At 43.1% G+C, this 26,305-nt stretch overlaps 1 protein-coding gene across 13 annotated transcripts in view; it reads right to left on the bottom strand.

The window, feature by feature from the left end:
• rapgef1b (Rap guanine nucleotide exchange factor (GEF) 1b) overlaps positions 1-26,305 on the bottom strand; it is a 47,636-nt gene that overhangs the window by 11,282 nt on the left and 10,049 nt on the right. For 3 of the 13 annotated variants that reach the window (XM_044332910.1, XM_044332915.1, XM_044332917.1), the window contains exons 2-12: positions 10,773-10,918; positions 9,951-10,129; positions 7,969-8,125; positions 7,784-7,872; positions 7,534-7,692; positions 6,192-6,242; positions 5,535-5,649; positions 5,223-5,409; positions 4,561-5,082; positions 3,736-3,938; positions 1,209-1,370 (exon numbers count right to left, since the gene is read on the bottom strand). In XM_044332910.1, the coding sequence (XP_044188845.1) occupies positions 1,209-1,370; positions 3,736-3,938; positions 4,561-5,082; positions 5,223-5,409; positions 5,535-5,649; positions 6,192-6,242; positions 7,534-7,692; positions 7,784-7,872; positions 7,969-8,125; positions 9,951-10,129; positions 10,773-10,918 (1,970 nt within the window). The remainder of the gene's footprint in view (positions 1-1,208; positions 1,371-3,735; positions 3,939-4,560; positions 5,083-5,222; positions 5,410-5,534; positions 5,650-6,191; positions 6,243-7,533; positions 7,693-7,783; positions 7,873-7,968; positions 8,126-9,950; positions 10,130-10,772; positions 10,919-26,305) is intronic. The other 10 variants (XM_044332916.1, XM_044332918.1, XM_044332919.1 and 7 more) reach the window with 7 other exon arrangements.

Raw genomic sequence — 26,305 nt, 5'->3', positions numbered from 1 at the left:
AATTTAATACCCTTTCCACAGCAAAACAAATGCACATTAGAGCTGAGATTCATGTGTGAAATCAATTTGACAATATTAGTAGAGATATTTTTCTGGATAATTTTGTATCTCCATATAACAATCATATCTAAAAATCACAAAGTAATCAAATCAACGGCAAATGCAATGAACTGTGTCCCAGTTTATATTAGATAAAACGCTTTTAGTTGAAAAAAAATAATTTAAAATTCAAATTTTAATTACAATTTGCGTGGCATTGTTAATCTTGACCACACTATGTAAAACAATAAGGCTGTTCTGGTGGTTCTTGCAGCCACAGAGTCGACTGTAGTTAAGATACATGTTACAGTATATCCACCTTTCATCCACTTTAACAGTCCATTAAATCTGTAAACTCCAGCTAAGCGGTCACTAAAAGTCTGCTCCTCTCCTTCGTGACGCATACTGGCTATTGCGGCTCCGCACTATAAACATTATTATCCAGATTCTAGCAACTATCAGAAATAAGTGTCTCCTCTGAACCCTCCTGGCCGGCCGTCTTTAGCTCATCTGTATTGTTTTGTGTACTTCTTTATTCCAGGAGTGAGTCACAATCGAAGACTGAGCCATATTTAAATGAGTGCATCCTGTGGGGGGAGATACTTCTAATGCATCTAGGCATCACCTCAAAATTTAAGCCCTACCATAATTAAAAAATACGACTTTTTAAAGACATTTTATGACCTTAAATTCTGAAAATCTTATTAGAGACTCTTTAAGGACCCGTGGGAACCCCGGAGGAATGCTTCCATTCAACACACAAACACACATCCTGGCTTGCCGGAGGCTGATCAAAACCACAACAAGTGACTGCACACACATGACCGCAGAAAAGCACACATTAATCACACCATATGTAATGCCTCGGTTAAAAAAAAAAACAACAACACAACAACAACATCACACTGTCAAAACAAAACGCACACATGGATGGGTTGATGAACAAAATTAAGGACCACACAGCAACCAAAACCACCGAGCCGTGAGGGATGGCCACATCAGGACCCTAAAAAGGGGGGGGGGGGGGGGGTAGATGAACAGACTGTTTCACATATGGAGCATACACAGGTCAAGACGCCCCTGGACCAGTCCAGGACCACACAGCACCCACGCCAGAGAGTGGAGGATGGGAGGGATGGGGTTAAGGTGGTGGGGTGGGGGAGACTCACCGTGGGTGTGGTCAAGGATGCTTGGCCAATCAGGTAGGAGTTAGAGACGGACATGCTGAGGCCCAGCCCAGAGCCCGCCTCCTCCATGGCCGCTACAGACGGCTGGAGGTGGCAGGAGAGAGAGGAGGAGGAGGAGGAAGAAGGGGAGGAAGAGTGGGAGGCCTGAGGAGGAAACAAAAAGAGAAAGAAAGGTAGAAAAGATAGAAAAGAAAAGGGTGATGGGGTTAAAGAAAGGCAAAGAGGGAAAAACAGGGTGTTAAGGGGAGGAGGAAAGAAAAGAAGAAAAAAAAAAGGGGGACAGTTGATTACTCTAGTAAGCAAGACTGAATTAGAGCAGATTTAATCAAAGTTTAGCAGCAGAGTAGTGAAGTCAAAAGTGGTGAAAGCTGAGGAGGATTCTGGTGGTTGAGCTGAGGGGCATCAGCTCACTGGCTGCAGATATAAATACCAGAGAGAGAGAGAGAGGACTGACTGAACAGACTACTGCTGTTCAAGTGTTACTGAATAATCTACTGTTATTATGATGTTATAGTCAGGACTTCTTCCTAGAAATCCCTAATTACTAGAGGGTCATGTGATCTGCGCAGGTCACACACACATATATTCATGTCTACTGTGACAGTCCAATAAACCTTCTTTTAATGTCCTGAGCTTTAGGGGCTTTAGGGGAAACCAGGCCAACTAGCACACGTTCCAAACAGGGCCAATATGACCTGCCCTGTTTTTTTTTTTTTTTTTTTTCTTTTTCACCCGTTTCCTTATCCACGCTGCAGCTGAAATGACTTTTTTTTTTTTTTTTTTTTTTCTTTTGCAAAGCCGTGTAAAGTCGCCAAAGCGTGTAAGCCTGGAACATGGGTTTATGGAGGAGGCAAACAGGCTTATTCCACTGGGCCACGAGCTCATCAAGTCCAAAACATGAGGCCAGATTAGGGCCTTTGCAGCAGGAGCAGAGATGAGTGCAGTTTGACTGTACGCTCAGACAAAAGAATGATAAAAATAACAGCTTCGAATAAACAGTTGTGCTAGCAGAAAGAGGACAATGGACAAAGAGAAAGAAGAAAGACTCTCTCCGAGGTGGCCTGGGTAGACTGCCACTCAGACACAAAGTCTATTTTCTTTCCTGGGCTCTGATACATCTAGCTATACCCCGGAGGAGAGAGTGTCATCTGTTTACTGTCTGCAAATGTACTGTCTTCAATATTGCTACAAAGCTTTAAGCCGACCACAGATCAATTTGTCACTTCCGAGTATGTATGGCAGGCATAAGTAAAGGGAAAATTTGTTTTTTTACTGACAATCTGGCAAAACATGAACTGTCTACTGATTTTTTTTTTTGGATTTGATCATCAAAGGTTTCATTTTAAACTCTCCTGATCTGTGGGCGTCTGGCCCAGATGAATAGGTTCATCCTGTACTATGACCAATCCTATCACTTCTCTTCCTCTCTGTCCCCATTGACTCTGTCAGACAGTTGTCTCAATTAACCCAGACGCCGACCCAGATTAAGATAAGGGGACTGAATCTGATGCGGGACTGATAAAGGCTAGTCTTATCTCCCGCTAACAACCAAACACCTCCATGTGCGCGCAGACGTCTGCTTTGCTCGGAGAAACGATGAGGAAGAGAGATAGATAGAGTGAGTAAGGAGGAGGGGCCGAGTAGGTGAGAGAGATAACAAGATGATAGGAGGCTAGAGAGATGAGGATTACCGCTGGAATGTACTTTAACCCCAGAATGCGTTCTGCATTTTTCACAGTCTTTGCTTCCCAGCCTGCATAAAAGTATGAAGACACTGGGAACCGGCACCGAGCTCCGCCGCAGAGGGATGTTTATATTGTTCATGTGTGAAACAGCTGTGGCCGGTAACCTTGTCCTCACAGCACTCTTTGTCACATGATCTGATAATAAATGGTGTAATCAATGAAGACTCGACAGCCTCAAACGTTCTATCCGAATTTAAGGGAGATGAACTGAACAATTTCAGAAATTCAAATTACAGCTTTGTCCACACAGTCGAAATTACTCAAAAATGTGTTTTTCCTTCTTGTTCCTTCAGTCAGATGTTTGAGCTTCACTGTGCAGGATGATGTATGTGCAGAGTTTGACACTAGAAAGATGTTTTCACATTAATCTGCTGAAAGGGGGAGAAGTTTCTCTGTTCTCACTGAAAATCTTGAGTTTAGGGTGTGTACCTACAAGCATGATTTGTGACATCATAACATTTGTGGACCCAGCGTCCAACAGTGAAGTAGGAGGAATCTTGTGTCCAGCAGTTCGACTTTTGAAATGAACAATATTTGCATATATTCTGGAATTTTTAATGAGGGAGAAGGAGAAGATGTAATTTTTTTTTGTGGAAAAACTATATTAGACACAAATCATTACTCTTAAACATGTCTGGAGGGGATCTTTAACAAAGCTAAACGCAGCAAACAACATTTATATACTTTACTTCTCATCAATCCCAGCCCCAGTTAGAGAGCATCATGGTAAGTGGTTTTTTGGTCCTTCATGGAGGGTTTCTTACCAGTTGCCTTTGTTTCGGGGGCAATGCTGGGGGCAGCAGCGGCTCGTGGACTGAGTCGGTGCTGCTAAAGGAGTCGTTGAAGCCGTAGACCTCCTGGAAGCGCTTGTTGCGCTGCTCGTAGATGCTTTCGCTCTGTGGCATCTGGTAGAAGACGGAGGGCTGCGGCTCGGAGTAGTCCTCCACAAACTGCATGTACTGGAGGACTGGAGGAGGGGAGGGGGGGAATGGATTAGCTTACATAACATTTATTGTTCGTCTTGCTTAAGAGTTATGACTTTGAACTCAGCTAGCTAAGCCGAGAATGGTCTGGACATTTTTCAAAAGCGAGTTTTGTCCTCTAAATTAAATTATTCCTCACTTTTCGTTTAACTGACTTCAAGACTGCTGTCTACATGCATGTGGTTATACACCAAGAAAAGTTGTTTCAACAAGCAGGAAGGGCTGACTGTATGGAATGACATAATACAGTAGCTTGAAAGGAAGTGATGTAGCAGGCGTGTCAGGAAATGACCAAATGTTGCCCTTCGTGCCCTTGGAGTCGGACGCATTGTAGCACATCCTGGTATTCACTTCCTGCCTCTATTCACAGTGGAATATTTCCTTGACATAAGCTATGCTTATGATGACAAAGTGCAGCCAATGTCCCTCTGTCCATTCCTAAATCAACTGCATCCCTTCCTTTATTCCTCCCTTCATTAGTGTCTTTGTCCCTTCCTTTGCTTCCCTGCCCTCTATACAGTCATCTCATTTAAAGGTCTTCCTTCTTCCTAGCCTTCATCGCTTCCCTCATTACGTCCCCCCGGCCCCACCTTTCCCCTCACTTACTGTGTCTGCTTTTCTTTTCTGGCAGCGGCGGTGGGCTGGCGGGAACATCTGCATTCTCGCTAGCGATGTACTGGGCGACGAAAACGCCCCCGTTTGTCTGAGGCATGGGTGAGATGGGTGTGAAAAGGGGGAATGGCGGTGTAGGGTGCAGCTCCTCTTCTGACAGGTTGTCATACTGGGAGGGGTAGCGCTCGTACAGCACCCTTGACCCGTCGGGGAAGGATGCTGTCTGGGTGTTGCGTCGCTTCTTCTGGGGCAGGGCGGGTGGTGCGCTGATGCGGGAGGGCTGTAAGGGATTAGTTTGATTGGGCTGCGGGGTCCAGTACTCTGGGGGCTGCTGGGGTGGAGGAGCACTGAAGCGGGGATGTGAGGGATGCTGTCCGGGGACCGGGGAAGAGGACTCGCTGTGAGACTCAGGCAGGGGACTCAGGCACCCTCCCACCGGTATTGGGGGTAGGTTTTCCCCGGCTGACAAGTCCTGGTGGAGGAAGTCATAATCGGGGTCGTAGTTCTCTGTGTTGTCTGGAAAGATGAAGAGAAGGTACAAATTACATTTATATCATCAAACCTTCACATTTCACCCTAAACTGGGGTGCAGCTTATTACTAGCATCTTTACAGTAGAGAAAATGAACAAATTAAGGTTCGTCTTCGTATTCTTACCGAGCGTCTCGCAGCTGGTGTTACGAGAACACTGACCACTGTCCTGCTCCATGGAGGAAAGCTGTTCGTCAGACTTGCTCAGCTTCCCCATGCTGCTGCAAGGAGACAGGCGTGGAGAGTCGCCTCCATACGACTGGCTTCCCCCGGAGAAACGCCTCTGAAGGAACTCTTGCTCATAGTCCTGCTGCTGCACAAAGAAAGATATTTTTATTTACTAGTTTATTTCACGTACATTGTGTTGATATAATCTTAAATCAAAACTGAAGGTATCCAGCAATGGACCATAAAGAGATGAGATGGGGTTAAACTCACCTGTCTGTGGACGCTACAAGGCAGGCTGGAGCCTCGGCTCATAGGGGCGACCACCGCCACCCGCGTAGGCGAAGGGGCTGATTGGCGCTTCTTAGGGGGAAGGGCTGGCGGAGGACTATTGACGAGAGAATAAAACAACAGGAATGTTGGATGTTTTTGTCCATGGGGCAAAGTCAATACGGACAATCAGGCAAGACACACTTTCTCAAACACGTATGCACACACCGATCCACGTAGGAATACATGAACACCCGCATTATCATCCCTCCTAGAGAACGGTGAGATGAAAGTGAGGGTGTTTCATGTTAGCTTCTCTCAGCTATGACATGAAGCTGTCCTGCTTGTCAAACCTTAATTCTCTTAGTGAGTTAATACCAAGTCAAAATGGGGACGAAAAAAAGCGGCACAAAAAGGACCATGACATGGAGGCCAGCGAAAAAGACACTGCAATAGGTCAGTCACACACTCTCATGCACTGGACGGTCTTCTGATTGGATGAGTAATTCTTCAGGGAATGCCCAGGACGAAAACAAACGTTTTGGGATAAATGCAACCATGCAACTCAAAAAAAACACTTTCATCCAATCCAGAAGCTTCATGGGAAAGGCTAGGGTGGGATGTTATAATGGAGACAGATGATCCTGTGAGCTGACATACTTCTCCTTCTGAGAGGGTCTCCTTTGGCCGGCGTCAGCACTCAGCTGTGCTCTGAGCCCAGAATCCAAAGGGAAACCAAGGATGAAACAAATTGAGAGAGACAGCAGAAAGAGTAAGAAAGGAAAAGACAGACCAACAAACAAACCAAAGTCTGCCATACATCTAAAGTGTGAGTGTAGTGAAAGATTTTAAGGAGTCTGGAATTTTTTTTTTTGGATTGATGAGGCTGCAGCTGGATCTCATGAGGAAGGACTATCAAACTATATCAGACAATACACTATACAACAAAATGTTTCAGAATCAGATTTCCATAAAAAGGTCAGTGAATCAGTGAAAACGAAAGAAATATACTGAAGTTCCCCTCACGTACTCATATCCTAAAAGCCTTCTTTATTTCCTCATTACATATGTGTGAAACATTTTCAGAGTTAATGTTTAAAAATAAGTTGAACTAAAAGTGAAAAAGCTGTGTTGAATAAATGCAGAACGGACACTTCTGCTTTCTACAGTGCAAAAGGTCACGAAAGAGCGTTTTCAAACCTGCTTTGTTTATTCCAGTTGAATCACACTTGTTCGTTTTCCTCCTCGGTGTGATTCATTTGGGCAGATCTGAACACAGTAATCGTACTTGGAAGCAAACCAAAACGTTAAAGACCGAGACCCTTTGAGGAAGTGTCAACGGGTCTCGGTCTCCCGAATGAATTCTGGAGTGCTTCGTGTTGCGATGGGGTCGTGATCCGACCTCGATCCGACCCAATTACTTGGCGTTCTCTGCAAGTTTTCAGCTAAATGGCTCCCGTAACCAGGCGTGCTTTGCATACTGGGAGGCAGATGGGTGAAATCAACAGCTAGCAGCGAGCCGGAGAGTGAATCGAGGTCCTGGACTTTGCAAAGAAGCCCAACAAAGTACATTGCGTTTGGCCAGAGGACCTTCTTTAGGACCTCCTGTGTTTATGTTCTTGCCCCGGCCTCGGACACAACTACCCACTGAGTGGAGCGAATTTTCTCATGTGGCTTTTAGTGATACATTTTGCTTTGCTTGTATTTTACTGTGCGAAAAGAAACCAAACCAGCGGGAAAAAGCACCAAGTTTACCAACTCATCCACTGATTCAGACCAGAGCAAATGAACTATAGGTTTGAAAACACCCTGAGAGAGAAATATTTTAAAATCAACAAATGAGGCTAGAAGAATGAGGCCGCAGCACTGTCAGAGGAAGTTGTAAGCCTCAGCGAGGACTGAGAAATTGTAGAATTGTATTATCTTGTAGAATTAATATTTCAGTCCATAATCCATAATCCAGCAACTGTCAGAAAGCAACTCTATATAGAGAGGATCTCACCTGAGCTCTGCCATCTTGGCTTCAGGAAGGGGGGGTTTTGGTGGGGCTACATCCTCATCTGGTATGTCAGAGGCGGCCTCTGCAGGAATAGCTGCCGGAGCTGTTTTATTTGAGACCTCCGGCTCCCGCTCTATCAAGGGCATCTCCGATGGCACGCTGCTACACACATAGAAGCTGTGTGAGTGAAAAGAACTACTCCGATTGTGTGAATGGGTATGTTTGTATTCCGCTGAGCACACTTCATACTCACCTCTCTGCCGTGGTAGCAGGTGGTGCTGGTTTGTTAGGGGTGGTAGGTGACGGCTGCTCCTGTTTCTCGATAGTCAGCTTCACCAGTTCCTGTTCACACAAAACGCACACAGGCAGCTTGAGTGCCTCCTTCAATAGCAACACCGCAGGAGGACGGGTGATACTATCCGCAACAGTTTCTCTTACCTTTACTCCATCCAGCACTGCTTTGATGACACTTGTGACGGACGCCACGTTTTCCTTGTCCTCCAAGTCGATGCCATCAAGCATCACCTGGTCTGCCCAACGGATAAGGTTGGCTAGACTCTGGTACACGCGGTTATGGCAGGAGGACAGCGCAGAACTGTTGAAAGGGTGTGAGAACAGGGTCGGAGGGTAAGAGTAGAAGAAAAAAAAGGATTGGCGGGGGGTTGGGGGGGGGGGGGGGGGGGGGGGGGGGGGGGGGGAGCAAGAGAATATGGAGCAGACAGAAAGGACATGATGTACAAGAGGTGAGAGAAGGTGTGGAGACCAGAGGTGCAGAAAGGAGAGTGATTTAAGACGACACAACAGAAGGGGCGTGAAAAAAAAGCGATGGGACAAGCACATGTTAGACTGGAGGTGAGAAAAAAAAAAATCACATAAAAACAAGAATACATGAGACATTTCCATCTATCTACCATCTAATAAAGTACATATTTAGAGGGGTATTTGTTGGGGAACTGCAGGTATGCCTGACTAGAGGCTTGGGGGTTGGGATAAGCCTGCCTGCGGTAGTGCTGACAGGGGAATGTACTGTATAACCACACAGGGAAGAGGGGTGTTGTTTCTGCCTGTAGTGAATGATGCATTCAGGCCCAACACTAAGGTGTGGCAAAGGCCTGTAGCGACATGCTGCAGTTGATTCACAGCGCTGGAATATCCATCCAGTGTCTGTACACAGCTTAGACCTACGGTGAGAGGGAGATGAGTCTAGCTACGGGGTTTAGAGGAGGAGATTTGAGGGATGGTGGACGGTTGGAAGGTTACACTGGAGCTAAGTAGTGACCAGTCAGTATCACTAGATATTGTGAATAAAAGATTAATACTCTAACCTTTTGGCAAATAAGCTCTTTTATCAATGTAACTGCCCAGACAGCAGGTAGGAGTTACACCCACTGTTGACCTAGTTTTCTGACCAATATTGATTTAAATCACTGCAGACAATCTAACACTATAGAACACTGTGCATGTTTAGCAGATGAGAAAAAAAAGCTCACTTCACTTAAAAAGAATTGTAGCGTTATTAACACAATAGTAACAATGTAAAGTAGCTTATTTGCCAAAAACATCTGGTCTGCCCTTCAGGAGAAACTGTGAAATTAGTGGCGGTGATGTTCAACTTGCTGCATGGAGTCTCAGGCTAAAGCTAAATAGCAAACTGTGATCTATCGGGGGGGGGGGCGGTTGACTACATGGGGTCAAATCTCCAGAGATGGCTGGCTTCTCGATGTTGCAGCAACAATCCATCAATCGCTTCTAAACACGGGAGCTGTGAGATACAAAATCTGTCACCTCTGACCTCCATACCTTCTCATCTGTACTGACGGATGGGGAAAGGCACAAAGACAAAGAAAGAGAAGTTCCAACATGTCTTGACAGTCCAAACAAAACTAGCAGCTAAGGTTTCTTTCACAGAGAGGGTTTACTTTAAACGAGGAGGAAGTAAAAACAAAGTCATTTTTATCAGTTTAATATATCTGAAAGGTAAAAATCCATGCCTCTTCCTTGAAGGTAACATTCCTCATAACGCGTCACGCTGACGGTGATTAACATATGAATGGCATTTTAAAAGGCTTCAGGCAACAAATCCACACACTTCCAGGAAGGCTTGAGGTGAGGGATGTCATCTGTTGCAACATATTATCAATCCTCACAAGCTGTCTACATCATACTAGCGCTGACACGTCCGGCATGCATACCAGCTATGTTAGATATTACGTTAAGAGGCAAGAATGAAAAGAATGAATCAACAGATGGTTGTGAATTATTACATCTATAGGGAGAAAAGGATTATTTTCAAATCATTTCTATTCCACCACATTTCCCCAAAAAACTGAAGGATTCCTGGATATTTTTTTTATGCACTAACCTATCAAATATTGACCTAAAAATTTCACATCTATTGTTTTATAAAACATAAGACTCACCTGTGCTGTATCCGGGCCTCTACCTGAACCAGAGGCAGGATGGCCTCCAGCACTTTGCTGGCCGAGCCTGGAAGCATCTCAAGCACTTTCTTCTCCACGACCATTTTGTCCACGATTGTCTTGAAGTAGCGCAGGGCACTGACCACCTCCTTCTCATGCTCCTCCAGCCGACTAACCTTCTAAAAAGGAGCAATAACACAGTACGGTGCATTAGAATTGTGCTACAAAACTACTAATGATGATGATTAAATCCTAACAAGCTCTTTGACACCAGTTAAGTAATTTATCATTAAAGAATCTATTTTGTATCCTTCACAAAAGTTTGGGCTCTCCACTTTGGTTCTGTTAGTCCCATGATCTGCTCGCAGTCAGCCCGCAGTTCAAAGCAGCGTCTATCATGGGATGCAGCTTGGAGCCATCTTGGTACTACAGCAACGGCCTCTTTCAGCTTCTCTAGTCTTTCACAGCAGGGCTGCTGGGGAATATACTCATTACACCAAAAGCCTTAAGAGGGAGTGGAGGAGTTCATTCAGGAAACAGCCCAGTTCCATTCATGTCTTTATAGTTTCAGACACCTGCTGTAGTACAGCCAGCCGCCACAGCGACTGGGGAAGCTGTGGGAACCAGCAGGGAAACTCTTGCACACACACGCAGACACAATGGAATATGGGAGCAACAAAACGTTTGACAGGAAAACAATCGACTCACAAATAGGCAAACAAACACACAGAATAGGTGGGAAAGAGATGTATTTCCCACAATACACACATACATTTATTTGGCTGCACGCACGCACACACACACACACACACACACACATACCTTGTTAGCAGGTTTCTCAGTACTCTTGGCTGCTGGCTCGGGCTGCAGTTGCTTGCCCTTCTTGGATGGAGTCCTCTTGATCTTGGGGGAATGGAACTTGTCCATCAGTTTCATGGTGAAAGAGGACAGATGGGACCGTTGCGAGTCTATGGATAGAGAGAGGGGAGACAGAAAAATAGTGGTCAGTCAAGGAGGAGCCATTCTCAGGGGAGGGGAGCGGGGGTAAGAAATGAAATAATAACAGATGGCGAGAGCACAAAATGTTGCTCGTCTGAAACTATGCAGGAAGTGAGTGAAAAAAGCCAGCAAAACACCAGAACAAGACTCATATTTTTAAAGAATGGAGACCACCAGAGATTTTATTATTATTATTAAGTATTTGTTAGATCCACATTTCATTTACTTTTTTTTTTTTTTTTTAGCTCCCGATCATAAATTTACTGGACAGGCGTAGTCAAAGAGCCTCTTTCAGCGGCGCATTATGTGCACAGATGTGTGCCCTCACATGTGCGAGAGAGATGAGGACAGAGCAGAGGAGTGTGATTATAATAAAATACTCTAGTTAGTGCTGAGATGAAAATTGCTTTATGGCACATAATTGAGAGAAGCTTCATAATAGAGTAATTCAGCAGAATTTCTGTTGAGAGTGCCGATAGCATCTGAGGAGAGAAGACCTCCACTCCCGGAAGAATTGACTGTTCACTCCCTGCTTCCCTTCACCTCTCCTGCTCCCTTCCTCTCTATCTCCTCTCACCAAACTGAAACAGGAGATAAATACTAATAACAGCAGTGGAAGCCAGAGCAGGAAGCATGGGTTGTTGTTGTTTTTTTTTTTTTTATCAGCGGCAAAATTACACCTCTATCTGCTGTAATCTCCCCCTCAGCTCGATGACAGCGGGATCTGGCATTCCACGGCCATCAGCGTAAAAACACTGAATGCTGAATAGCAATCAACAGCAGGAAAAACACCACCAGCTAGACTTCCAGCCGGGCAGCGCTTTCATCTGCACCATCGATCCACATGCCTCGCGCATATCCACCCTACTGTTCTCTCTCTCCAGCCCTAATCCTCATCATCCCTTACACCCGAGCGAAAAAGCCAAAGTTCGCTGAGGCAGCCAAGGACGACTGTGTGTCTCATTAAAAACGTTGTGACGACGAGAACGCTTCCAGTTTCCTCTCCATACTAATGTATGTGATGAGGCATGCGTGACCCCTCGGGATCTTGTTTTACACTGGAATTTTTAAGAAAAAAAAAAAAAAATCTCAATGGTGTGCAAAAATAAATGAATATATCAGCATTATTCAATTACTCACGGCACATAGCTGATTCAATAAACTACTGGACATGTATCTCATGACTATTGTGTCACCTTTAATTTGCGTTTGACCTAGTTCCTAACATCCAACATCACTTAACAGGCAAAATTATTTTCCTACATGAGTACATCAGCTCTTGAAAAATACTAACTAATTTTATGAGACATGTGCAAGACAGATATAGAATATTTGTAAATTTCATTAGTATCGCAGTTATGTCACTACAGACGAAAAACCACAGTGTGACAGATATGGCAGCGTTTTGACGAGGTGTTAAAAATTGTTTGTGTGATAAAACATCAGCTAGTCAGGTGGGCAGGACTGAGGAGGAGGAGAGGAAGACAAACAGTTCATCAGTCATAACAGTGTCTAGACCACAGATAAGATGCACGTAGGGAGGTGTGATGTCACCCGTTGGTTTATTTTGGAGACGGTTTGAAGCCTGAGTCGCTGCTTATGCCGTCTTTTCAATTTGGAGCGAAGACCTTCCAAATAAAGAGTGCCGGGTGTTGCCTTTCACACTCTGGAAACAGGCCCCAGTATCTCAGACTGAAGCTTACTGGGAACACCAAGTGGTGTACACTTGAGCTAAAATTAGCTTCTTTAGCTAAATTAGCTACCATTAAATTTACCACAAAATAGTCTGACTCAGTGTGAGCCCTGGAGCTGGGGAGAGCAGCAGGCGAGCGGACTGTCAATCATAGCTGTCAATCAACTCCCACATGTCTTCAAATATTATGAACGGAGCAATAATTTCTAAAATGACCACCAGCACAGTTATTAGAGGGGCTACATTTAGCGATTGAGACTATGTTGACTTAGCATTTCTAGAAAGAAGTTTATGCTTTCAAACATTGGAGTCAACTGGAGCCGGGGATCTTTTGGAGCCAGCATCCAGCTGCTGTCAGTGGCATTGGCTTCAGTCTCAAGCCGTGGTAGTTGCTGCTCTGACTAGACACAATGAAGGCCCCGCAGAAGAGCAACAACCTGCTCATCTCAACAGCTGTCTGGATCAATAATCTGTAGGTTAGCCACAGGGGATACTGCGCTGCTTCAGTGCACCTAAATACAGAATGAATAACAGCGAGGGCTGACATTGTGTGAGGATTTTTCGTAGCCTGAGGCAATACATACCTGTGTTAGCCAGTTTTGCCGCTAGGCAGGATGCTAACCTGGCATGGTTCCACTTTACAGCAATGTGTAGAGCGAACCATATGCTTTTGATTGCACAGCAGCCTACATAAGATTTTAGTCGCAGATAATGTTTGTTTGATTCTGTTTGACCCTGCTGCCTCATTATTACTGGCATAAGTACAGGGACTGTGGTTAACATCACAGTATGCTGGATCCTCTCGCTTATTCACAGCTTCAACGGGCCCAGAAGGACTATGTGCGAGTTTACAGCTGCATCCCAGCCCGGAGTTGAGAAGCAGTGACATCAGCACAATGACTCACTGCCGTGATCGATACAGCTGGCCCTCAGACATCATTGCAGCCCCCGTGGCTCAGCTGTTTATCATGCACACGGGTGCTGGTTCCCTGTCTCCTCTGCTCCCTACTCAGTTCTCTACCGCCTCCCTCTTTCTGTTCTGAAAACAGAAAGCTCTCCCCCCCACCACCTCCTTTTCCTCTCGAGTTCACTGGAAGTCTGGCTCAGCAGGGAAATGACATCACCAACAGAAAGAAATGAACGGAGTGAAAGAGAGTAAGTCAGCGGGGGGAAAGAGAGAGAGAGAGAGACAGAGAGAATACAGTGAAGTGCTCTGTTATAGTCATGCAGGCCTCTCTCTCTCCACCCTCCGCTCCTCCACCAGAGACGGGCCCAGCCGTCCCTCCTGCTCTCCACAACTGCCTGCCTTCCTGCCACTGTCCCGAGTTATGAGCCGGTGATGTCATCGGTTGTAATGTCTCTCACATTGAATCTGACTAGTCATGGACTGCGTGAAAAAGTCAAGAAACCACATAGTGAAAACATTTTTCAGGATTTTTTTTTTTTTTTTTTTCAGCTATCCAGGCCTCAACGCTCTAATACATCTGCAACACATTTTCATATGCAATCTTAAATTTTTTTTTTTTGGTATTTTTTACTGCCTTTTAGAGATGCAGTGAACAGAGAAAGGTTGGAAATAAACACCTCATTCCAAGGAAGGAACAATTCATTCGTAACACTTTTTCCTCGTTGATTCTTGCTAGTTGTAACTCCTGAATTGACTCCCTACTCCTTTAAAAAATAAAGTTAAATACAGCAGATGCATCAGCCTGACAAACAGTCAAGTGTGGTTACTTCTTCTGCACTTTTCCCATGACAACTGAACACAAGTCCCCTGATCTTCACTACGTTAGAGTCAGAGTACAGCGTGATGGGTTTACAGTTCTGTAATTACAGTCCCTGTGAAAGCCCTGATAATAAAGTATTATATGATAAACTGTTCATGTTTGTTATTTTTTCTAATTTGGTATTTGTAGCAAAAGTATCAATTATATGGCATGGTTTGTTGATGTTGTTGTGGAGGACATGCGGAAAAGAAAACAAAATCAGAGGAATGCGAAAATCTGTTAAGAATAAATAGGGAAGAATTTCGCAAGTAAACACTTTTGGAGGCATTTAAATTGCTTAAACACTTTGCCGCTCTGAAAAAGCCTTGGGGGCTTTTAAAAACAAACACTCTAGTTTGAACAAAGCCTGGGAGAGTTCTCGCACAACTCTGTAGTATAGCAGAGTCCCCAGGAGCCTTACAGTCGCTGGATTGTCTTGAAGCTTTATTACACAATAAGCAAATACAAACACACACACACACACACACACACACACTTCCAGCTCAAACACGCAGTTGAGGCAAGTGTGTGCAATACATCCTAAATGGAAGTACATGTTTCTCATTTGTCAAGTTAACTGTGTAGTAACAGACTTCCAATTGAATTCTGTTGCAAATACTTTAAACATATACCAGCCATCCAGGTTCATCTATTATCCTCCCTGGAAATCTGACCAGTTCGGGATTTCCCCCAAACCAGAGCAAAGCCCCGACAGCGCAGGTACAATCCCTCCAGGCTATCGTAGTTCTAAATCTGTATGTTTAACATTTCTACAAAAAAAAAGTCCCAACTCATTTTACTTTCTAAACATGAACAGGGATTTTTTCTGCTTTCACAAAAATGTTTAACGTGCCTTTTCATCCCTGAAGGTCTTTGAAAAACTGCTTTCTAATAAACTACATTTTTATTAGTGTAACGGTGTGTTTTTCCTTTACACTGGAAAGGCTTTATGAGCACAGGAATGTTGATTTCTCTGTTAATATAAATCGTGTCAAAATTGCTTATAATCTGTTATATATATATATGTTTTCTGGGGGTGGGTGTGTAGGGGGTGCGGGGGCTTTCCAACTGCAAATGTTGCAGTTATGTGGCGTTCGTCTTAACCAGTAGGATACCAGAGCGTCCTGAAATTGCTCATTTATGCAGTAACTGGTTGGTTCTACTTTTTTTAGGATTTGGGGTTTGCTTAAATGATTTCAGGATATACTGAAACAACAAAATAAAAAATACATAAAGACAGACAAAAATTCTGGACTTCAGTAGGAAATCCCAGGATCCCAGTTGCTGGTAGTGATCCTGACAACACCGCTGATGACTGGTGACATATGAGCGTGATCTGACTGAAGAACTGACAGGTGGACAGATTGATCTGGTTCTTGTTGAGTACAGGTGTGATCTATACACAGGACAGCTGGTTGCCCCCCCCCCCTCAATCCTTAGAATAGGAGGAAAACAGAGTGGCGGGATACACAGGAGGCTGTGCTTAAGGTTACACTCACAGCTGTCACCTCCTGCTGAACTCCCTCAGAAAGGGCTGCTCAATGAAAGTGTATTGAGTGCAAGCCCTGCGTATATGGACTTGTTGAGCCTGCAAAAAAAAAAAAAAAAAAAAAACTGCAGCAAGGGTCACAAAGGTGGGTGCCAGCTGTTGAGGAGGGAAGAAGGGAAGGCAGGGGAGAAAAAAAAAAAAAGTCTCCATACAGGACACAAAATTATGTTTGAATCAATCTGCTCCAGAAAGCAGGACAGGACAGTAAACATTAGTTGAAATGATGTGTGGAGAATGAATGTCCCTGCTGCTCTACTGACTGCACGGAAAACTAAATCTGCGAGAATGTGCACACACATGCTGCACACTGGATTTACATTTCATTACTACATTCTAGATAATTAATTTTCATGCATTTCTTTATTTTTTATCAGTGTTAAGCACTCTATGCTCTTTGCTTTAAATGGTTATACAAGCAAAAGTAAACATAACTAAGAGTCTGCAGCCTTGCTAGTGGCTCTGTGAGGCTGTATTAGGCGCAGCAGCTAAATTCTAACATTAGTATGCTAACATGCTCACAATGACAATGCTAACATGCTGATGGTTGGCAGATATAATGTTTACCAAGTTAACCATTTTAGTTTATTGTGTTAGCATGCTAACATTTGCTAATTAGCACCAGACCTAAAGCACAAAGGCTAATGGCAATATCATTAGTTATGTAAGTATTTGGTCATAAAAAAAAAAGTATTGGACAATTTAAAGTCCCAGTAAAACAGAGTATTTGATTGGTGTACAGTTACAAGAGAGATTTAACCGCTAAAAGTGGGCGGGGCTTAGAGTTAAGCGCGATATGGAGCTGCAGAGAGAAAGTGGACTACAGAGGACTGTTGGCTCCATACACACCTCCCTCACCTGTTGTTCGATCAGGAGGAGGATGAGGGAGAGATGACTGAATCAGACCTCAGCCACATTGTTCTGGAAATGAAAAAGCTTTTGCCCAATGATATCCAAACACACATCTCTTCCCGTATTGCTCTGTTAGCTACTACAACAAACAAACGGTGACGTGTGGTTTTATATGACCGGTGTGGTTAATTACTCACCCAAAGTCACATCTGATTCAATTAACTTTTGGAGACGCAGAATGAATGCAGAGTGAGTCATCCAACGTTTGAATCCGTTTTACAGCAAGAGAGAAGAAAGGGATTTTGATGTAAAAATACTCCGATACTGATTTTTTTTTGACATATATTTGGCATATAACAAGATAAATGAACAATTAACACAGGGACACAGGATTAAAACTGGTAAAAAGAAATAGTGAATAGTGAAATATTTCACTGGATAAGTGAAAACTCTGACCAAAGTTATGAGGATTCATCTGTTGGATATTTGTCCCAAACTTCATTGTATTCCATCTGATAGTTGTTAAGATATTTCACCAAAAACCAAACATATCAACAGTGGTGTCTTGTTGTGGTGCTTGAAAAAGTCAGGGGACCACCAACGTCAGTAGGATCCTCTGGGGACCATGAATATCTGTACAAAATTTCATGGTAACTCCTCCAATAGTTGAGATATTTTACTCTCGATCGGCCGCTACAGTGACAAGTTATTGTTTGTCTTTACTCAGACATCGTATTTGTGGTTGCATATCTCCTATAAATATGACTCTATCTCTCTCACACACACACAGACGCAAATAGACAAATAAAAATATGCACGGACAGAAAAAACAACCCAAGAGACGTGGTGAGAAAGACAGCTTGTTGTCAGAACTACGACTTCTCTTTAAAACCGTGGCTATAACTGGTGTTACGCATTATTTACTGTACTTACTGTACAATACCAAGAACACAGAATACATAAGCTACATTCTTGGCACACTTAGGTCAAACTTATGACAAATGACAGAAACTCCACCCCGGGATTCATTTAAATAGACAGTGCATTGTTTATAAGCGCCTCTGCTTGCAATGACGCCTTATTTGTCTATAAAAACGACAACATAGGGAGTGAATTACTGCCTGCTACACTGTAAAACAAAAACCGCAGAGAAGCCGTGCCAAGTATCATATCTCCACAGACAGGACCTGCTGTGGAGCAAGAGACTGGAATGCAAGCCCGAGGCACGTGAGAAGACCAGCAGAGAGAAAAAATGAAGAGGAAGGAGAGAAAAATTCAACAGGAAATAGTTAACTGCTTAGTGAATTATTTATTCTCTCCATTGTAGTGGTTGGCTTCCTGCTGGCTGTGTTCACGTTTTTGGCTGGACCGCAACAGCGGGACCAGCCCTATTAACGCATAAGTCTGTGACCGGTGAAGGAAATTAAAAAAATATTTGGGAGGCAACTTTTGCCATTACTGTATGAAAAATTGAGGAATTTATACAATTTGGGGGGGCACTTATAGCAAAAATAGCAATTAGTGCATAAAGTTGCTGTTTTGAATGTGAACTGAGCCCAGATTAAAAAGCATAAAGTAATCAACACCTTGTGTAACCACAACCACCTCAGCTTAACATTTTCTAACTACAATAATAAGTACATGAAAAGCAAAACAATGCAGGCCGATTCCATTTCAACAACTAAGATTTTACTTAGGAAGAGCCTTCAGTATAAACCACTAGATGGCAGTATAAGATATTGACAATATTTAATGGGCTTGATCTAATTTGATTTACCAAAAGTTCTGGGTGGGTGGGGGGGTGGGGGGGTATTATCATATTCAGATCTCCTACAAGCCAGAACCAGTCTAACTTCGATGATTTCATCATTGTGGGTCTGAAACATTGCATGCCACGACTTCAGGTGTTTCACAGAATCACAGACTAGTATCTACAAGTACTGTCAAAAGAGCCAAAAAGAGTTTAATATTGCTTCTTTATTGATGCAGTTCTGGAAATCACTTAAGTTGAGTTTTTTTTAGCATGTCATCCCCAAATGTAGCCCTGCTGACATTATGAGCATGAATGAAGTGACATTATAGAAAAGACTATCCAGCACTGCGTCATTGGTTAGTAAACTGAAAAAAGTAGTGAGCTCAGTAACGTTACTCAACGGCACTTATCTGTAAACCCGACCAGTTGGCAAGTCTCACATGTAGGCTGTGACATTAACGTTATCTAGCCAGCTTGTTGACACTAATGTTAGCTAATGCGCCAGAACAAAGACATTTTAAAGTCTCTAGCGTTAGCGTTAATGTTGATTACCATAAGCAATGATGATGGTGATGTTTGCTTGTTTGGTGACGGTGAGCTGAATACTTTTTAACCTGTTCCCTGCCTTTAACAAGGTCGTGATTAGCTTTTAGCTGTCCAAGGCTATGTTTGGATGGGCAAGCCCTGCATGCTTTATAGTAGAGGAGAGTTGTATTATTCACCTCCTCAACACAAAGTCTATTTTACACTTTTCCAATTGTAGAAGCAGCAACTTTCTTTGCCATCTTATTTGCTTGGGGTGGGATTGGTGAAGGGGCCAGGATTCGGGTTGTTTTCTTTGGTAACAGTTGGAGCTTTTTTTTAATGAGGTATCAGTCCATCGCAGCAGCCAACTTCACTGCAGGTGCAGCATTGCATGACCTCTGCTAGGTATCGTAATAGCAGCATAGTGTGAACGACAGCGCTGTTTGTGTGGGTGTGTATTAGAGACAGAAATGGAAATTAAATGAATTAAATAAAATGATTTTTTCAAAATCTTGGGGGCCGTTTTTGCCCCTCAATCATAATTTTTAGGGGCATTCTGAGACTTCTTGGGCTGTTTTTGCCTTTGCTCCCCATTCATTTCTGACACCGTCTGTGACTGACTGCGTGACTGAGTGATGAAGTTACATCATTGGCCAGCCGAGTGTTGCCACTGCCTGTATCCGTTGTTTCAAATTGAAAGCCCTCTAGCGTTTCGTGAACGGTCCGGCCACACACTGGGTTTTGACCTAGTCTTGTTAGTAGGAATCCCCTTTATATCCTCAGTTATCTACAAGCAGTACTGTGCTGTCGTGTTTGTGTGTTGCGAGCAAAGCTACTGTCCAAAGATGGCAGGGAAGGCAGCAAGCCCTGGTATGGGATGGGGCCCTGGGTAATGGTTGATTTAAGAGGTAATGGAGGAAGAAGACCAGTGGTGGGTTTTACAGTTTTCCCGCTGTGCTGCTCGAGAATGCTGTTCAACAGCGAGCCACAGGAAGGAGCAGGAAGACTGAGCACATCCAGTCCACTTTACCCAGTAAGTAAATGAGCTACAGTAGATGCTAAGTGCTCTGTCCACTTACCATCTATTGTATTTCGCTTAACAAATGAGTAAATGAGACGCAGAAGGTGGTTTTCATGTGGAGAATCAAATTATCAATGTAAACCGACACATCCAAACACTGGATTTCTCCAGCCACTCACTTCCAAATGACTTCTGAAAATAAACATGATGGGCAAATAATTTTCATTTGGCATCTGAGCAATAGGGATTACCATCAACTATTACCAATTTCCAACTGAGAGAACCATCAGCCACTTTAGAAGTTAATTTATATTTAAATGAACACTTCAATGAAGAATCACAAAAAGCAGCTCACTCTTATCTCATTTGTATTTGACATCCAATGACTTTTACAAATTGGGAGATTTGAAACCCAAATTTGTTTTTTTAAACACTTAAAAGTCTTGTAGATTGTTTTAATGACATGGTTTGTTTTACCAAAAACCAACAATTTTACTATTATTTCAATACTTGTCTGGAACAAAATGTCACAAAATGCCATTTGCCTTTTGTTTGGGACAAAGGCTTTTTTCCCTTTGATTTCCGCTTCTATAAAAACCACCTCAGCTGATATTTTACGTGATAAACAACTTACACAAACATGTCCTTCAGTAATGTCAGTGACTAGTAAAGCAGTTCCACCAGCCACGGGTCAATGATCAGGGGCAAATATCAATGTGGCGATGAAGGTACTCTGTGTGCTGGGTTGCATGGGAACAGATGGCCTGGTCAACCATGGCTAACGGCGTGGCCACACAGTGCAGACGATCTATAACACAAATCCATATTACAAAACAGCAAACTAGATCCATCACCGCTTAGTGAGGTAGTGTTTGATCATCAACATGAGGATGAGGAAAGGAATGAAAGACAGTAGGATGGCAAAACAGTCTTTGTCTCCGTGTTTGCGCCATCTGCTCTCAAATCAAATAACAGAAGTGTGACAGTAGACTAAATGTCTGATGATTGAGAATCCGTCTATACAGGGGAAATCCTGCTCATGACATCATTACCCCTATGAGTCATTAGATTGCACTGTGAGATAAAAAGAATGACACCCACTCACCCACTCACTCACAGTTCTGCCACTTTTGAAGGATTATTTTAGTACAGAAAGGGGGAGAATAACATTTAAAATGCAAATGTGATCTGATCCGCAATTTAATTAACAATCTAAAAATAAAAAAGTACCATCAACTCAATACTGTGTTACACATCTTCACAGTTGACTGAAACTAGAATTATCAGCAGGGATGAAAACATGCTGCATTAAGACCATAATAAGGAAAACAAGCAGCGTGTAGAGGCACATTAAAACAAAATCCAGCCTGATCTCTCAGCGACACACCTTGCATTCTTGACTCTGCTTAATCTGTACCGTATGGTGTTACACTCTTATTAGTCAGGATAAACGGTAGGACAACACGACTTCACGCCAAAATATTTCAAGCATGGCAGAGTTTAACAGGAGAATTCGATCATTCGTTTACATCAAAACAAAGAAGGAAGTTATGTTTGTGTTTGTGAAACCAACCACACTGACCTGGATTTCTCCTTTGATGCGTACTTGCACCATCTTGTTTCTATAGTAGCCGGCAATGGCCTTGGGTGGGTTACGGAGATCTAAGGTCATGTGCATGTTGTGCTTTGGTTTAAATGGCCTACTGAAATCAAGTATGTGTGTTTTCACAACACTGAAACACATACAGCGGTCTACTGTAACTGCTTGACCATGCATGATATATCGTCTGCGTCTTCTGTCACGTATAGCGATGTAAAACAGTAGCTCAAAGCGGTGTTTCGCTCACACAGAGTCACAAGGTTATAACATAAGGTTAACGCCGTGACGGAAAAACAAGGTTTGAGGCAGAACACTTAAGAGAAACAAACGTAATGTTTCGCAGTCATAACATTTTCTTAAAATAACTGCTGAGCTTGAACCCAAGGCTACAGAGGTTAGAATAGACTATACACAGCTCCATAATTACACGGCTTGCATATAAAATGTTGTAGATGTGAAGATATTGGGGGTAGTGGGTCATAATAAAGCTCTGGAGTACTTTGAGTTGAATCTGCAAATTCATATGTCCTGTCAGCTTCACTTTAATGACAATTCAACTTCTCAAGCAGGATCCTGATAGAGGAAAAATGCTTTTATGTTGCTATTCATTGTACTCATGTAATGAAAAGAGCATTGTCCTTTTTTATTTAAACTCTGTTTATCAAATATAGACCTTATACTGTCTCATTACATGCAATCTAATAAAGATTAAAAGGCAACAAAACCATTCTGTGAAAAATTTGATACTTTCCAGGCTGTTTTATACGGTGGCCCCGAGGTGCAAAACACAAAAACATTTCAGTAACAGTAAAACCGAAAACACAACAAAACCAGAAACACATTTCAGAAAAAACAATAACAAATGCTGAGATGTTAATGTGTGTTCTGATTTTGTCACTGCATCAGTTTTCAATAATATAAAAGGCATAGGTTACTGCTTTTTTAGCTTAATACTCTTTAATTCCAGAAAAAAACACTTGAATATATTTAGTTAATTAACCGCAAACTAATGGCGAGCTGCGTCAATATATGAATGTTATCTGCAAAGTAAATGTAGCAGCGTACTGTCAAACGGTGGACAGGTTAACGACTGATGCACGGCTTACAGAAATAACCAGTAAATCCTGGCAGGGACTTCCTTCACTACCACAACACAATACAAAGTGCTGCAGCTACATTCAAAGCTCAAGAGAAGGTTCGTCTCTTTAAGTAGGTTTTGAAATAACACTGCATTATTAATGAGAAGAGATTCACTCCATGAGCTGTTAAGAGTTGAGCAGTTCGTTGTTGATGAGAAATGTTTTGGAGACATTTTAATTTTCTCCACCTCCACCAAAAACCACCTGATCAGATCAGTGCATTTATAAAAAAAAAAAAAAAAAAAAAAAAAAAAAATCAGATAATGTACAGTATGACTCTTACCAAAGTGGTCTGCGCTGTGTCAAATGTAGGCCAGTAGCCTGGAAGGTGGTGTTTTGGATGAGGGGTGGGACCATTAGGCTTGTGTATTGTGTGGTGGCATAAACATTTACAAGTCTCTAGTCTCAATGCCTCCTCTGTTTAACTATGAAGCCAACAAAACTCCTTCTTCCAAAGCTCTCTCTCTCTCTCTCTGTCTGGAGTTAACACCATCTTTTCTTCCACCTGTATTACTCTGTGTCTACCCGCTGCTGCTGCTGCTGCTGCTGCTGCTGGTGGTTCATGCTTACTGGTACCTTTTGCTTGTACTTAGCCCACATATTTCCTCCTTTCTAGTAAGTGTGATGATGGTGAAAACCACATTGTTTGTCCAATTTTGCGCGTCACCGTGCAGGTTTCAGAAGAAAAAATGTTTATCTAAATGTACCGCTGGGACTATTGGCAGCTAAGATGCCACGATAACCCCCACCCCCGAGCTCCTTTTATTATTATTACTCATCCCTTCCTCTGCTCCACTGCTTTTGATGGGCACTCTTATATACCCTCCCTTTTATGTTAGCATGTCTACTTAATTGCAGCTAAATCAACAACAATTTATTAGTTCATTTTACTACTTTGCTTTACAGTGAGCATATACACAATCGCATCCTACCACGCTGCGTTGGCTGTGACGAACCTTTAAGGTATTACAAATATTCAAGTAATCCTCGCTCTCTGCCAGCAGTTGTAACTCTTGTTGGATGGTTTCAATATGGGTCGAGGTCTGATAATGGGCACGGGATGAGCTAATGGAACTAGTTAATGGGATCACTTGGCATAGAAGTTCATTGGGGTTGTATTGAAAGCAGTGGAGGGAGCCCTGCGGTCTAGGTCATTCAATTGTCCTACGTACAACAGACACATACACACAATGCGAAAGCGTCCACGTCCCCAGACAGACAAATGAGTACACAAAGAGTGCCTCTGAAACTATTCAATCGCAAGCAAAGGCTACAGAGAGGGGATGCCACGGGGGCTGGTTTTCAACAGCATCAACAACAAACAGAATATGTAGCACATGAGCGGTTTTTGATGCCCTGATTGTGAAATAAAAAACCTAACAGCTACACACATAGTTTGCCGCGTTGACAAAACGGGTTGAGTACACAAGAAAATTTAGTAGGAAACATCCAGAGGTGAACTTGTATCACAATAGTTATGAAATAACAGAGGCTATCAAATCCAGTCGCCTCCAGAAAGCTAAAAATCCTGCATGTTCAAACGGGCTAATCAGTAATCAGATACAGTATCAGTATCCTAATCATTGTGATAATGATAAAATGTTAAATTCGTTGTAGATGGCACATAATACTCAAATGCAGAGGTGTGGTAGTTGTTTGTTACTGTCAATTTATCGTCTTTGAGTTAAATAAATTCAATTATTGAGATTAGAGCTGAAACAATCAGGTGATTAATAGATTAGTCTGCAACTGTTTTGAAAAGTGATTAAGAGTTTCTAAAACAAAAATGTCAAAAATCCCCTAGTTCTAGCTTCTCAAGTATGATGATTTGCTGCTTTTCTTTATGTTATGTGACAGTGATGCAATTTGATTGCATCAGCTGGGGTTTTAGGAAATTGTGACGCGCACTTTTCACTGTTTCCACAGATTTTGATGACTGAATGACTAATCGAGCAAATAACCAACAGATATTGGTCATTTTGCCCAGCCGTACGAGGAAGCCAAAGTGGTGACGGCTCGTGATTCCGCTGATGTGAGGTTAACATGAGTGGTGGAGGGCAAATACGTGTGATATAGAGGTTTGAAAGCGGGAAATCACACAACACACACACACACACACATCATTCTGGGTACCCCTCCTGTTCCTTCCCCCCTGACGCCGAGGCCACTGGCACCGTTTCCTGTCCCTTGTCTCCCTCACTGAGAGCCGCTCCCTCTTTTCTGGATAAACTTACCAATCAAGAGCAGCCTGGACTCGGTACCTCTGCAAGCTCCCCTGTATAACAACTTATCTCACCTAGACAGGCCTGGCCAAATAGCACGGTGCGCGCACACACGCACACGCACACGCACACACACACACACACACACACACACACACACACACACACACACACACACACATACATACATACACACCCAGACAGAAACTCACACAAGACAAAGACATTTGCTGCGCCACACAACAAACACAAACACGCTCAAAGCAGTCTGATCCTTCAAGTGACCTTCCGGCTACAGCGGTTTACTGAATTTTTTAGCATTCCATTTAAAGCTCACTTTCTGAGCTGAGTGTTTCAGCGGAGCAGACTGGCTGGCAGGCAGCAGGTTCACCTTGGGTGAAACCAATAGACTAAAGAACCACGAAACGCTATAAATACCCAGCTTGTCAGTATCTCTAACATCAAGCAGCACCAGAACAGAGACACACTGCGACAGCTTTAAAAAACCCTGTGATCTACTGAGATGAATTCAGAGTTCTCAGCGAGTGAACGGCATCTGTTTGGCAAGAGAGCGAGAGGCAAACGCGCTATAAAGCACTTGAGATAGGAGACTGATCCTACACACAGACAGCCGCAAGAGAACCAATCACTTCACTGCCTGAGTACAAGACAGAGACAGATACAGAGAGACGGAGAAGCATAAGCAACGGCGTTCTTGTGAGTAAATGGCCTCAAGCAGTGAGGAGTGGTACCACTTTCCCCCCCCCCCCACCCCCCACCCACCCCATGTTAAGAGTGTTGTACAAAGCTGATCTTGTCTGTACACTGGGCTACTTGTCATCCTCTTGACACTCTGCGAACACGCTGCATTGGACGACACTGACAGACAGATGCCAAATAATAGGCCGCATCTTATCTCGCAGTATAAATGCACTGTGACAAACCGATTACCTCGTATTCTGATTGTTTCTCAGCTTTTTAAAAATAGGCTCACGGGATGATAGATGTGTCCGTCACAAAAGGACAAGAGTCACGCAGCCACTTATAATTGGGTGGTGGTTGCTTCAACTAAGGAAGTCATGTATAATCAACTACACACTAAAATAACTTTACTGTTGCTTTTTTTATGTTTTAAACTGTCTTGCACACAAAAGTGCGTCACACCGTCTCTGTTTGAGCAAACCTGAAGACATCGCTCATTTCTATTTGTTATACAGTTCTTTCATTAAAAACCTGTGT

Source organism: Thunnus albacares, chromosome 18, assembly GCF_914725855.1.
Source record: "Thunnus albacares chromosome 18, fThuAlb1.1, whole genome shotgun sequence".
In the NCBI taxonomy this organism is placed as follows: domain Eukaryota; kingdom Metazoa; phylum Chordata; class Actinopteri; order Scombriformes; family Scombridae; genus Thunnus; species Thunnus albacares.
Note: the sequence above shows the minus strand (reverse complement) of the source record. Positions and strands in the feature narration are given on the sequence as shown.